Below are 13,948 nucleotides of genomic sequence, written 5' to 3' on the forward strand. Positions count from 1 at the left end.
GAGCAACATGAAACAAATACATTTTTGAGAGAATGAATGGGAAAGTGTTGTGTCCTCTCATCCTCTGCATTTCGTCTGCAACAGTCTAACTTGGAAACTCTCAGGGCAGGGATCACAGCTGAAACAAGCAGCATCTGAAAATCCAAACAGCCACTGCCCAGTTCCCAGCAAGTTTCCACTGTTCCAAATAATCATGAAATTAAGGCAACAAAAAAGCCACCGTATTGCATTTTGCAAATCCTAGCTCTCCAAATATGCCAATCTTAGCTCATGAAAGGAGTTGCTTTTAGGGAGGTTATGTGGTTGTTTGTTTATTGGACAGACCAGTGGAGAAGAAAGAAGAGGGATTGTTCCACCCCAGATTATTTTCTTTTTTTTTTTTAAACAAAGGTGGAGGTTGGGAAAAGGATAAAAGGACGAAACGGACAAAAATAATCAAATTCGGAAGAAAGGATGCAAATTAAACAGGCTTGGAAGGAGTTAGTAAAGTGCAAGCAGGACACAGAGACTAAACTAAAGTTAATTACTTTTGACATGATCAGATCATCTGGTCGCATTTCGGGCTGCGTGCACTCCGGGCTGGCCAGCGTGAATGGCGAGGGAAAAGAAAGTAACTCTCCCCTCTAGGTCCCTTTGCCAAGTCTGGGCTGCGCGCTCTGCCCGGGATCCCTCTTTCTTTGCTCGGAGAGAGAGAGGGGGAGAGGAGAGAGAAACACAGTTAACCACCTGTCAGGGCTGAGGACACAATAAGGCAGCCCCCAAAAGAGCTTTTCATGCATGCGTAATATATTTGTTCAGCTATTCACTTAATGAAGCTGATAAATGTGATGCGAAACAATAGTCAAGTTAATCTATTTAGTAAAATGTTTTGAGACTCTCAGGCGATGTTAAGGAGGGTTGTGTGCTCGGGGACATTTTCATTTCAATACGCTCATCTCTCCCCTCTTAGGGGGGTTTCAAGCAACCTATGTGAATATAATTTCTTATAAATGTGTCTTTAATGGGTTTAATTCACCCTTGCCAGCTGTTTTTTTAGCTATTTTGTAAGAGCAAAACAAACGTGCCAGGCTTGGAAAGCTAGTTAAAATTAGTTTCGGTCACTGGGGCCAAGCTATATTTCCTGCAAACCATCTGCTTGATTGGCACAATAGAAGGATTTTCAAGAAAAGGGGGGATCTAGAAGAGCTTTGAACGAACCAACAGTTACTGTTCCTTGTGCTTGAATTCTAAAGGTGAAGACTTAGGTGTCTTAATACAGCCTCGCCCCCGCAGCCTCCATTCAAGCTGCCGGCGTGGCCGATGAGCATCGTTTGGGAGCTGGGACGCACCAGGGACGGAGCATCCATCCCTCCCTCCTCCAGCCGCACCTTCCCCGGCAGAAAAAAAAAAAAAAAAAGGTGCTAAAGAAAAAAAAATAATTAAAGAAAACAGCCCAAAACGCGCTCGCACAGACGATTTCCCCGCAGTTTAGGGGAAGGAGAAGCCGCGGGACTTGCGACACCGGGAGGGCGGTGAGGGGTGCGGAGCGGCTCCCGCCCTGGGGAGGGAGGGAGGGAGGAGAAGTTTGGCTTCCACTCGGCTGCGGGAAGCGCCCGGCGGGCACAGGGGGCTGTCCCGCAGAGCGATGTCCCGCGTGGGGCCGGGAGCAGCGCCGCGGCGGTGATTGAGACGTCCGTCTCCCGGGGCCGGGGATGCGGGGAGAGGGATGGGGCTCCCGGGCGCGGCTCCGCGCCGCCGGGGGGGGCGCCGGCCCTGCCCAGCCCAGCCCAGCCCTTTCGTCTCCGGATTTGAAGTGCTGGCTCTCCCAATTTCATGCGGATTACCGGCCTCGGACCGGGACACACGCAGCTTCAACCCCCAACTCCCCCTCCCCACCCCCTACCCGCCGGTGGTTTTGGGTTTGGGCTCTTTTTCCTTTTTTTCCTTTTTTTCTTTTTTTCAACTTCACGTGACAAAGAAAGTGAGTGACTTTTAAGAAATAAATTTGAAGATAACGACATTAAAATGAATGGCAGGAAGCACAAAACTGCCTGAGCATAGGTCAAACGGCATTAGTCACAGGTTTTATCCTGAGACATTAGAATTCCCTTTCTCTTAAATGATCACTGCCTTTGAAAAGAAACTTCCAAAGGAGATCACTTAAAATAAGATCCTTTCGTCTGATTTCTTGGTTTCTTATGGTCTATCTTCCCTTTCAATAGATGTCTAGTCCCTTTTGCCGTGGTGCTTAAGGAATTCTTTACGAGTGTGCTCAGACGCATCACAAGGAACCGGGTCCACGCGTGCCCCAGCATGCGCTTGACCCAACCTTCCAGAAAATGTCAGCCCCTCTTTTTTAAAACCAGAGAAATTAGCAGCAGTTGGTCTATAGTGAGGCAAAATGCCCCCGATGTATAAGTAAAGAAAGGAGTAAATCATCTCAAAGGAAACGTATAATGACTGTAAAAAACTAAGTGTTCTCGGAACAGCCCGGGCGGAGCTCGCTTGGGGAACGCCGGGATCGCGGGGCGGCTGCGAGAGGGGCAGGGAGTAGGGGATGGAGATGGGACCCGGGGGCTAGCGGGGAGCCAGGTAATTATCTTACTGGGAAAACCCCGTTTGCTTTTTCCACTCCCTACCGTCCCGCTCGCTCGCCAAATAACACCTCGAGCGCAGCGCTGGGCACGGCCGGGTTTGGGATGAGCCCGGAGCGCTGTGGGTGGGGGCGAGGGGAGCGCTGAGCCCGGAGCGGGGCGGGACAGACCCCTGCTTCTCCCCCATCACCACCGACACCGCGGGGCCTGGACCGGGCGAGGGGGCAGGTGGCGGGGACCCCTCCGCACCCCCGGGCCCGCCGAGTCTGCCCACGCCTTCCTACCCTTTTTTTCTTTACCTGCTAAGCATCAAGATTAACAAAACCAGGGAGGGAGGGGGGGAACCTCCGGCGAGGTTTTATTTCAAAGTGATGCTTTCAGACAGCGGACCTTCCAAGTCAGCCTTCTGCAGCTGCTCGTCTGCTGGGGGCCGGCGTGCAGCACCGGGAAAGCTTGTCAGGATCATACAATTTCGAGGGCTGATTCCGTCCTCCCCAATAAATAACTTTTTGATTTGAATCAAGGGAGAGGTTTAACAGACTTTCTTTCTTCCCTAATGTGATATAAATCGCAGATGCACTTTTATTGAATGGTTAAAGCATCGACATGGAGATAATCAACACAAAACGTCCGGACAAAAACCATCGAGAGAAATAAAGCTGGTTAATAAGATTTTTGAGAAAGCTTTGTGTTAAAAAGTAAAAAGGGAAAACAGCTGAAGGTGACAGTTAGTTCATGGTTAATAGGATAAAGGCTGCATGGTTGAGCTGCACACTTCTGCTTGCAAAGGTTCAGACACACCAAAGGACTGAATAGGGTGCTTTTAAAACATAGGACATTTAACACATCTGTTATAGTCTTTAACAGAGAAATCAGGTAAAATCACTCTCAATAGTTGCTTTCATCATCCACCTCCAAAGGAAACTAACTACACTTGCGTCTATTTCCATATTTGTCATCACAAACAAAACCTCTCTGCCAGAAAAAATCCCGATTTGCTGCTTTCCCCTTAGACGATGTCATTTTTCCCTCGCACCGAAATCAGGGGACTCCGGGCTCTGCTGCACTGAGCCAACACACCTTCCGAAACCCTGCACACGCCCGGAGATAAAAAGCGAGACCAGGTGTATTTGGCTGCTTCGAGCCATCGACACCGCCAAAACCGAGAGCAGCTCAGGCAACTTCAGCCGAAAGGACCCGAATGCTACAAGGTTTATTTTTAATGTAGACAGGCAGCAGACTGAGAACCCGAGGGGGTTGCTCTGGTCCCACAAAGCTGTTTAGGTCTCTCCTGTGTGCAGTATTCGGATTTTGTGGGAGCAGAGTTCTTATCGGCCACATCAAGGCTCACATTTCGGATCGGTCTGGGCAAGCCCCTCGCCTGAGCACACGTACACAAGACGTTCACGAAGCTCGGATTTTGCGAGGAGAGGCTGACACCGCAAATATGCTTTATTCCAGACCTTTGACGCGCAGATAGATAAATAACCCCAACTACACCCACAGATTTGGGCTCACACTAATAGCAGGAGCAGAAGACGCTCAAACCATAGCGGGATCCGCTCTCGCAGTATTCTTCCCCTTCGACAGAGCTTAGTTCCACGTTTTCTAATTTATATTTTCAAATTCACAAAACCCGTGGTTTTCTAAGAGCCCACAGATAAGTTTATATGAATATTTATTGATTTATTTCCTAAACTCAGCAGGGGAGAGGCAAATAAATTTAGTGCTTTCTTTAAATAATTCCCTTTCTACGAGGCAAGATGTCATTCGAAACTTTTAAATAGGCATTTAATTAGCCTGTGTGTGTTGCCTCTGAACAAAACCCTGCTGGGAGCCTTTGGAGCGCTGTATTCCAAAGAGGCGGTCAATATGCAAAATTGATGACTACACTTTCTTTGTGGCGGGGCCATTGTGCCCCGGTTGCTTATGAAGTCTAATCCAATCATAAATTGCAGCCCCGGACCAATGGAGAAGCCGGGAGCTCGCCCTGAATGAAGCTCAAGTGGAGAACTTTGTTGAACCCCATTGTTGGGGCTGTCACTTTTGAAAGAGCCTCAGCGGGGCTGACCACTATAAAACCCATGGTCCAGGAGGAAGGGGCAGAGAGAACCCCGCCAGACTCGCTGGCTGGATCTTTACCAACCCAGGTTCGCAAAGCAGAAAACAAAAGCAAACAAACAAACAAACAGGCGAGCGGCCCCAGCCCGGCTCCGCGGACGGCCCCTGCGATGATGTTCCCCAGCCTCATCGCCCCTCCAGCCGTCTACCCCAGCCTCCTCCGGCCGACCCCCACCCTCACCTTGCCTCAATCGCTGCAGTCAGCGTTTTCCAGCCATTCCAGCTTCCTGGTGGAAGATTTGATCCGGATCAGCAGGCCCACCAGTTACCTGCCCAGGACTGCCCCCCCGCCCAGCATGTCCCCCCCGACCTCGGCGGCCAGGACGGACTCGGGGACGCCGGAGCTCCCCAGCTCCACCACCGCCGGCTCCAGGAGGATCTGTTCGCCGCAGACTTCCAGCAGCGACTCCACTTTCCTGAAGTTTGGGGTCAACGCCATCCTCTCCTCCGCCCCCCGAGCCGGTAAGCGGGGGAACAGCCCGAGCCCCGCCGCGGGTCGGCGGCTCCGGGGACACACTGCCTTGCAGGAGGGGTTGACGGGGGAAGAAGAGGGAGCTTTAGGAAAAGGAGGCAGGACCTAGTCCCGAGCTGCAGAGCCCTCCCGCATCGCTCGTGTTTCACGGGCGAGGGGCAGCGCTGGCGGGCGGCGGGTCCCACTCCGCAGCAGGACGGAGGAGAGGGGTGGGGGGCAATCCCAGAGACGAGAGGTCCCACAGCCGTATCTCCCGGCTGGCCCTGCCCTCACGGGTGCCGCGTTGCTGGCAAAGCCAGCAAAAGTGCCATTTTCCCTCGGCTGTCCCGAGCTCAGTCTGGCTCTTTTTTAATTTTTGAAAAGTACCACTGCGTTGGTTCCCAGACCAAGGGACAGACCCAGCCGTGCCGTCGGTCGAGTCCAAACGGAGGTATAACCCCACGCTTAATTTAATTTTATTTATTTACTAGAAACCTCCCCTGCGCTACTTCAGAGCGTCCCGCCAAAGACTTTCTCCTTTCCGTACTTTGAAGGATCCTTCCAGCCCTTTATCAGATCTTCCTATTTCCCAGGTAGGTGTTCTAAAAGACTCCCTCTCTCCAGGCGCAGCCCGGTGATATTTCCCCGTCCCCCCCTGCTCGCCCCGCCGGGGTTATGCTCCAGTTCAGAGGTTGGAGGGAGTACAACATTCAAGCATCAGTCGCGCCAATTTGCTGCCCGATTTAGCACAGGCAGTGGCTGCCTGACATTCCCTGCCCGCTCCCCCCGCTGATCCGCAAATTAGCCGGGATTGTCACGGTGCTGAGGCGAGGCGGGTCCCCTCTCTCCCTCCCTTCTCCCTCCCAAGCGCTGAGCCCCGGGGTTTCAGCACCACGAGGAGCGGTCAGCGCCCGCCGCCCGCGCTCCGCGCCCGCGCAGGGAGGGAGGGGAGGAGGGAGGGGAGAAGGAAGGGAGGGAAAGAGGGAGGGAAGGAGGGAGGCGGCCCCGTCCCCGCCGCCCTGTGTGTCCCCCAGACTTTCCGCCCCCGGCCGCGTTGCAGGAGGATCCGTCGCACTGCGAGAGCGGCGTGACTGCTCTCGCCCTCCCCTCCATCACCTCCACCTCGTACTAACGCTTCCCTCCTTCACCTTCCCGGTCAGACCATCAAACAACATGGTGCAGGCGACAAAGCAGGCTACGGGGAGATGATTCTTACGGCACTGAAGTATTACGATACTGGGAGAACAATTAAAAAAATAATAATAAAAAAAACCCACCCCGAAATCTAATTACACAAACAAGCTATTAATTTAAAAAGAAAACAGGGAAAAGGAGAGAGGAAGAAAAAATAACCCAAGCTCTTCCATTCATCCTCCGGATAATGGAATTTGCTTCCTTTCTCCAGCATGTGAATAGCCTAACAAAAACAACTTGAGCTTTATAAATAGCTTTTCATGTCCATTTAATGAAAATGATTTGGGGAAAGAGACGATTGTGCCATCAGTATTCTCCCGAGGAGCCTGGCATGCCGTTGTGTTTAGTTTGAAAGTGTAAATCTCTTTTGTTCCAATAATATATGGCGTTAGCTGCTTGTCCTCAGTCTTTTTCTGTTAGTTCATTACTACACAATTACCATTCACGCTTCATTAGCATCTCTGTCTCTCTTGGGGAGGTTCCCCCCCTCCTTTTTTTTTTTTTTTTTTAAGGCGAAACTCTGCCCTTTTTTATCATACTAATGCCATTGGGAACCAGGCAGTGTGCTAATTAGCTGTTACTTTTCATGTCTTCGAATTGAATTCTCCAACTTTGGGGGGGGGGGGGTAGAGAAGAGATTATTATAAAAAGATGAATACTGATTGATCAAAACTGCATCTGAAGAGGAGCGGTTTTGTTCGGAATCAGAAAAGTCCTCATTTTCATCTCGAGCATAATAAAGCATCTGAAATGATAAAAGCATCTGAAAAAAAAAAAATCAAATGCTTCTGAGCGGGAGGGAAAGCTTTTTTATTATACCTCTATCTTAGCTGGTACGCCTCGCTTTGCCTTTTCAGGCCGGAGACCTTTGAATCTCCCAACAAAAACGGCCACTATTGATCCATTTTACACATTAGAGTCGATAGATCTAATCCCGGCCATCGCTGCCTGAAAAGGCGGGCGCTTAGTTAAGCCTAAAGCTTCTTTTCACGCCCCAGGTTGATGAGTGCCCGCCAGGAGGGCAGGGAGGGGTCTGCTCTGCTCAGTACTGTGTGTCCCTCCCACAGCTGCCTCCGCCGTGGTCCCCATCCCTGGTACCTTCTCCTGGCCGCTGGCTGCCCGCGGGAAGCCCCGCCGCGGGATGCTGCGCCGCGCCGTCTTCTCCGACGTGCAGCGCAAAGCGCTGGAGAAGATGTTCCAGAAGCAGAAATACATCAGCAAACCCGACAGGAAGAAGCTGGCAGCCAAGCTGGGCCTCAAGGACTCGCAGGTGAGAGGGGGCACCGGGTGGGGAGGGCAGAGGGTGTGTGGGGAGCACGGGATGGGAGCACGGAGAACACCCAAAGCAAGTTACAGGGCTGTGAGCGTCCACAAAGGCAAAAATGGCACAATTCCCAGCTGGGTGAGCAGGACCACAGCCTTCTTACCCTCTCTTAGGGTCCCTCAAAGATCAGATTGTGTGGTTCCTGTTAGCTTTGATGTGGGCCATGTGCAGGGTTTCGAGAATGCAAGCCAAACACTTTTCTGGTCCCTGTTTTACTGAACCACTTCAATTCTTTATTGCTCTGACCCCTAGGTGAAGATCTGGTTCCAGAACAGGAGGATGAAATGGAGGAACTCCAAAGAGAGGGAGCTCCTCTCTTCAGGTGGCTGCAGAGAACAGACCCTACCTACCAAGTTCAACCCTCACCCTGACCTCAGTGACGTGGGCAAGAAGTGTTCAGGCGAGGAGGAGGAGGAGGAAGTTCCCCCGCGTGCCCACCCAGCCCCCGGCATCCCTTAACCTACCACCAGTCCCCAGAACATCTACACCTGAGGGACAGACTGGACTCCCAGATGTCTCCTTCGCCGTCCCATTCCAGCAGCCCCAGCAAACCTTCAGACTTCTCAGACTCTGAGGAAGAGGATGATGAAGGGGAAGAGGAAGAGGAGGAGATAACTGTCTCTTAGATCACTTGCCTGCCCCTACCGTCACGTGGGGACACTGCAAAGATGTAAATAAAACAGAGTGCTATAAATTGAAGAGGTGATGTCCCACCCCAATGTCCACATGCTTCTTCAGTGCAGGTTCTTAATCACATAGCTGCAAGCCTTCCTACTCACTGGTATTCCTTATTTGTTGCCCCATGTGGAGGTTTTCACATTCATAGTATCTCCCAACCTTTTCCTAACTCTCTCTGCTTAACAATCAATATTTGCTCAATTAGTTTACCTCCTCCCAAAAAAAAAACAAACACCAGGCAACAGGCATCTCCTGGCTTTACAGCAAGGAGGAAAATATAGCCTGTTGGAAGGGGAAACCTTTTCCCCCTGATAAGGAACATCAAAAAATTCAATATAGATGCTGTGGCCATTCACCTTTCAAGTGAATTTCCAGCTATCATTAAGATATCAAAACCCTGAAGGCTGGTCTGATCTGGCAGCCCTTTCCTCCTAAAGTAAATAACACTGAGGGACACAGACCAAATGCTGCCTCCCTCCTCACACCAAATAGCACCATACTTGTGCATCAGATCCGTTGAAATCCCTGGAATGACTTCCAAGGTATAAAGTAAATGTGCCTTGTGTAACAGAAATCTTATATATTTATGTTTATCATTTTAATTTATGCCTCAATATTGTATTCAAGGCATTGTCTAACCCACCTTTTTGTCCACGGGCTTCTGATTATTTCCTACTTTGCTTCTGCTATCCATGGTGTGGACAGAGGGAAGTGGATACACCTCTTTGATTTTTGACTGAACTTTGCTGTCTTTGCACAGCTTTTATGAACTGTACACTATTTTGTACACTTACTCTGTATGGATGTTTTATACCAAGGTTATTGTGAATGAATATAACAATGGCTCAGCAACGCTTCTCTCCCTTTTTTTTTTTTTAATTAAATGACAGCTAAACTACAGATGAATGTAGCTGTTTAATTGTGTAACTTATAAAGAAACACTTTTATTTTGTATTTTACCGTGTACAGACTTTAAATATGTATATATATTAAAGTGGATGATTGTCAAATAAAAGAAATGTAGATTTACAAATTTGATCATTTAGTAACACTTGGTTCTGGTTAACAACTTGTAGCTTGTATCTGGGAAAGAAAACTACTTTTTATCAACATGTGGTGATTCAATAAGAATTTATCAGTTTCGAATCAAGTAGCTTGACAAGAATATCTATCTGCCTTTTAACTGGAGAGCAACTCAACCAAAGGACTCAAGACTTACTGCAGTTAAAATGCAGTTGCATTTAAAACCAACTTAATTTGTGCTCTCCTCTAAATGCCTTCTGACCCTCCTCCTTCATCCCAGTTACAGCCCAGCTGGGTCAGGGTGTGGGCACTTAGTGACACACCACTGACTGCAGTTTGTAGACTGGGAGCATGTAATTAGACTGTTCCTGGAGGGCAGACAGAGTGAAAGAGGTTCACTGAGGACAACTCTCCAGCCTTAAGATCAGTCAAGGATCACTGCTACAACACAAGGCAAATCCACAACCAACTACCTGCTTATTCCTGTTAGATACAAATGCACGCTACAGAAATGTCAGTGTTATCATACAGATAGCAGAGTTCTTCTGAAACAGAGATTTCATCACAAAACTAATATATTTTCTGCTCCACAGTCTCTAACGCCCACCTTTCACACCCACCAAAACAACAGAAACAAATGCAGCAGACGTCACCTGGACACAACTACTCCTGTGTGCTCCACTTCACTGCCACAGCCCCAAGGGAAGGTGTGAGAGGAGGAAGAGAATGATTCCACTTGGAAGAGACCTACAAAAATCATCTAATCCAGTTGCCTGATCACTTCAGGGCTGGCCGAGAATCACATCATTGAAGGTCATTGTCCAAAAGCCTCCTAAACACTGCCAGGCACAGGGTACAACCACACCTCCCCTCCCCCGCAAAAACCTGTTCCAGGTCTTGAACTACTTTCCAATTAGGTAATTGGACACCCCTAATGCGGGACACATTGTGACACTCCTAGTTTTCTACCTCTCTGACACCTTAAAGCCATTAGCAGTTGATAATATACACCTGAAATGGGGCAAGTGGAATAGCAAAAAAAAAAATGGTAAAGGCACCGACAGTATTTGTCCCACACATATAACACAGCAAAACAGCAAAAGGGTTTGTTGGGTTTGGTTTTGTTGTGTAGTTGTTTTATAAAAAAAATATTTTCCCAAGCATACCTAAAACTTCACACAAATATGCATTAAACTGGTGCAATCTCAACCATGGTCAAACTAAAAAGCGGATACATGCTTAACAATGGTGTATATACTGAAAAAAATGTGTTGTTATTCATCTGTTGCCTCTTTAAGTGATAAGACACTCAATGGCAATAATGTATAACTTATAATTAACAGTATCACAGTTTAACCCCAGCCAGTAGCCACTTTCTCACTCCCCCATCAGTGGGATCAGAAAGGCAAAAACTGGAAACTCTTGGATTAAGAGTTTAACAGGGAAAGCAACAACCATGTACACAAAGCAAAGCAAAATAAGGAATTAACTCACTGTTTCCTATAGGCAGGCAGATGTTCAGCCATCTCCAGGAGAGCAGGGAACCATCACATACAACAGTTCCTCAGGAAAACAAACACCACCCTCTTCCTCCTTCTTCTCCAAGCTTTATATACTGAGCATGATTGTCACATGGTCTGGAATAGCCCTTTGGTCAATTGGAATCACCTGTGCTGGCTGTGTCTCCTCGCAGCCTCCCATGCACCCCTTACCAGTCACTGGGAAGAAAATCAACTCTACCCTGGCCAAAACCTGCACATCCAGTAGGCAGAAGACTATAGTTAAGTAACTTATAAAGGCAGATCTACTTTAAAACATATTTTGGTTTGTAATCCAGTGGCTACTCCAGAGACCACAGGTACTATCACACATACTAAAACACTCAAAAAAGGAATATGTTCATTCCTTATGCATAACCTCTCCTGATTCACTGTTCAACAGAAAACTGCTGATCTTCTTATACCCTCTGCTCTTTACAGTTTGTCTGTTCTAAGAACATTATCAACAATAACTACTTACAGACTTCTTCTTTTACCATGAGGGCTATTACATCTTATGAGGAGAGACAAATAGCCTTACTAAAGGAAAAATAACATGGAATTGTCGTTTCACATTTACCCAAAATGTTACATTTATTAATCTTACTCTTTTTTCTTTTCCCCTTTCAAGGGCCTTTGGTTTTTTTGGTTTTTTTTTAATGGCAAAAAGAACGTTGTGTGACTACTAAGGACAACCATTTGAGATTCAGGAGTACCTTGCTATGAAATGAAAGGGCTAGTTTTTTTTATTTACCAACAGCTGCCACACTGCAGGAAGAAGTTTTCCTTCTCCAAGGCTTCCCTTTCATACCCTGGATGAGGAATCCAGAGCTCACAGCTGTCGTGGGATGGCTCATGGGGCACAGCTGTGCCAAGGGAAGTACTGAAGAAGCAGCCACCTTTTCTGAGGTCTTATATGTCAAAGGCATAAACTTTTACTCTCTTACCTCAAATGTGGAGAGATTCTAGTCACAGCAGGAAGATCTAATGGCATTGGGAGTTCAGCTTGGGTGTATTTCTGAGAGCAAAATGCTTCATAATTTGCTGTTAACATGCAGAGTGTTGGAGCCCTGTTACATGAAACTAGCTCAGCTCTCTCTCTCTGTTTTTAATGCATCTCTCTGTACGATTTGGGAAAGGAGGAAAGGTGATAAGAAGCCTTTCCTGCCTTCATGAAGATGGAAGGATTTCTGTAATGAGTAGCAGTATCCACAGTTTTGGAAACTCTGTGTAATACACTCCCATAACAACTGCTGCTTTATGATATTAAAGTCTCCTTTTGAAAGACCCAGAAACCTAGAGGGGTCTTATATGTCTTTTCTTTCTTCTTGGAGCCAGGAGGGAAATCTCTGGAACTTGGGAATGGCTAAGGCAGAGAGAGGGATTTAACTTTGGTGACTGCAAGCTCAGGGCAGCAAATTCTCAATTATTTTATCCCTTAAGAAACCAGCTGGTTCGACATCTGTGCCTGCTGTAACTCCAATCTCCCCCAGCGTGGGAGAATGGCCTTTGGACAGGGGAAGAAAAGAAAATGGATCACTTTCTCAGGGAGTCTGTGCTGTTGCTACCTGCAGAGCTGTACCGTGACAGCCCCAGAGCGTGACCCTCTGGTCCCCCCCTCCCTGGTCCAGTGCCCTGCACAAGTGGAAGAAGGCTGTGAGGCTGGAAAATTGTGGAATAACATTGCCAGAAACACTGTTGTGGATGAGGTTCAGTGGCTCACACAGACCTGAGCTTTTATGAGGTTCTTCCTCCCCCACCGGGCTTGGGCTTTGTGTCCTAACATCTGTTTTGCACTGGGTGGTGCTGGTTCATTACGATCCCAAGTGAAAAGATTATCACATGCTATTTATTGGAGCTAACACTGTAAGCTGAGAGCAGCAGAGACAACCTCGTGTCCCTTTAGATGCTGGGAACCCCGAGTGGTGTAGCACTGAAGGGGCCCCTCTCCACACACAGCATGCTGGTCACACCCCATCCACAGGTGTCATTCAAGACGTCTTAGGAAGGTTTTATCTTCTTACAGCTAAAGAACTCTATTAATTATTTCTGCTGTCAAACAGAAAGGATGTACTCATGAGAACTTCTTGCTGCATGGTTAGATAAAGCCAGGGGCACGTGGGTGGCTCAATCCCTTGGCTCCTCTGCTGGAGTGGGCTGAGTTCATCCCGTGGACGAGGGATTTGCGCAGCACAGCACAGCCCAGTCCTGGGCATTCTCAGCTTAACTGTTAGGTTATACATACACCAGCTCCTTGATGTGCAATGGCCTTTCAGTCAGGATTACTACAAGGTATCAGTGGAATCACAACATGCCAAGGGTGTAAATACACAGGCTGCAGACAAGAGCTTGTAAAATTACACCGGAGAATTTCACTTTTCCATTGCAGAAAGGAAATCGGCGCTGAGAAATGATGAGGTGGATCCAGGAAGGATATAAAATAAGAATAAAATAGGATGTTGGAAACAGAAAAGAAGGACAGTAAAGGTTAAAGAGAAGATGAGGCAAAGGGAAAAAAAAAAGAAAGTCAAGATGACTGTACAAGACAGTGTGCACAGAGCAGAGAACAAGAATGTGCAAAAGGGACAGGGCAGCCAAAAAGGAAAGGAAAGGAAAAAGCATTCCTGAGAGAGATTAAGAATTTTGGTGCAAGTCCAGTATGGATCCAAACATTATTGAAGATCAGGGCTGGAGCATCCAGGACCAATTCTAAAACATGCAATTCTGTGAATCAGAGGGAGTTTACAGAATAAAAAAAAAATGTGCTTGTCCAAAGCAATTCTGCCTCTGGGAGACTTCTGTGGAGGACAGACAAAGCCCACACTACACATCAGCTCTGAGTTACAGCTGGCACTGCTGTGTTATACTCTAAAAAGAGTATTTTTAGATTAAAATAACCTGAATGCAGATCATCAGATTTCAGCAGAACTTCTTCTCTTTCAGAACTTTTTTCTTCCAAGTTTTTTATAGGTGAATCTGTCCTACAAACATTTATGTTCAAACGAGCGAGCAGTGGACAAGATAATTACACAAAACCGTCAAAAAA

General features: G+C 47.7%; 1 protein-coding gene across 1 annotated transcript; it reads left to right on the forward strand.

The window, feature by feature from the left end:
- Nucleotides 1-4,804: 4,804 nt before the first annotated feature.
- On the forward strand, nucleotides 4,805-8,289 carry DBX1 (developing brain homeobox 1). The gene is given in 5 exon segments (XM_050336531.1): nucleotides 4,805-5,156; nucleotides 5,637-5,738; nucleotides 7,407-7,609; nucleotides 7,916-8,090; nucleotides 8,093-8,289. Coding segments are annotated over 5 exon segments (1,029 nt in total).
- The last annotated feature ends 5,659 nt before the right edge of the window (nucleotides 8,290-13,948 follow it).

The sequence above is a fragment of the Myiozetetes cayanensis genome, unplaced genomic scaffold (genome assembly GCF_022539395.1).
Source record: "Myiozetetes cayanensis isolate MyiCay16 unplaced genomic scaffold, myiCay2020 scf6-25, whole genome shotgun sequence".
NCBI classification, from domain to species: Eukaryota; Metazoa; Chordata; class Aves; order Passeriformes; family Tyrannidae; genus Myiozetetes; species Myiozetetes cayanensis.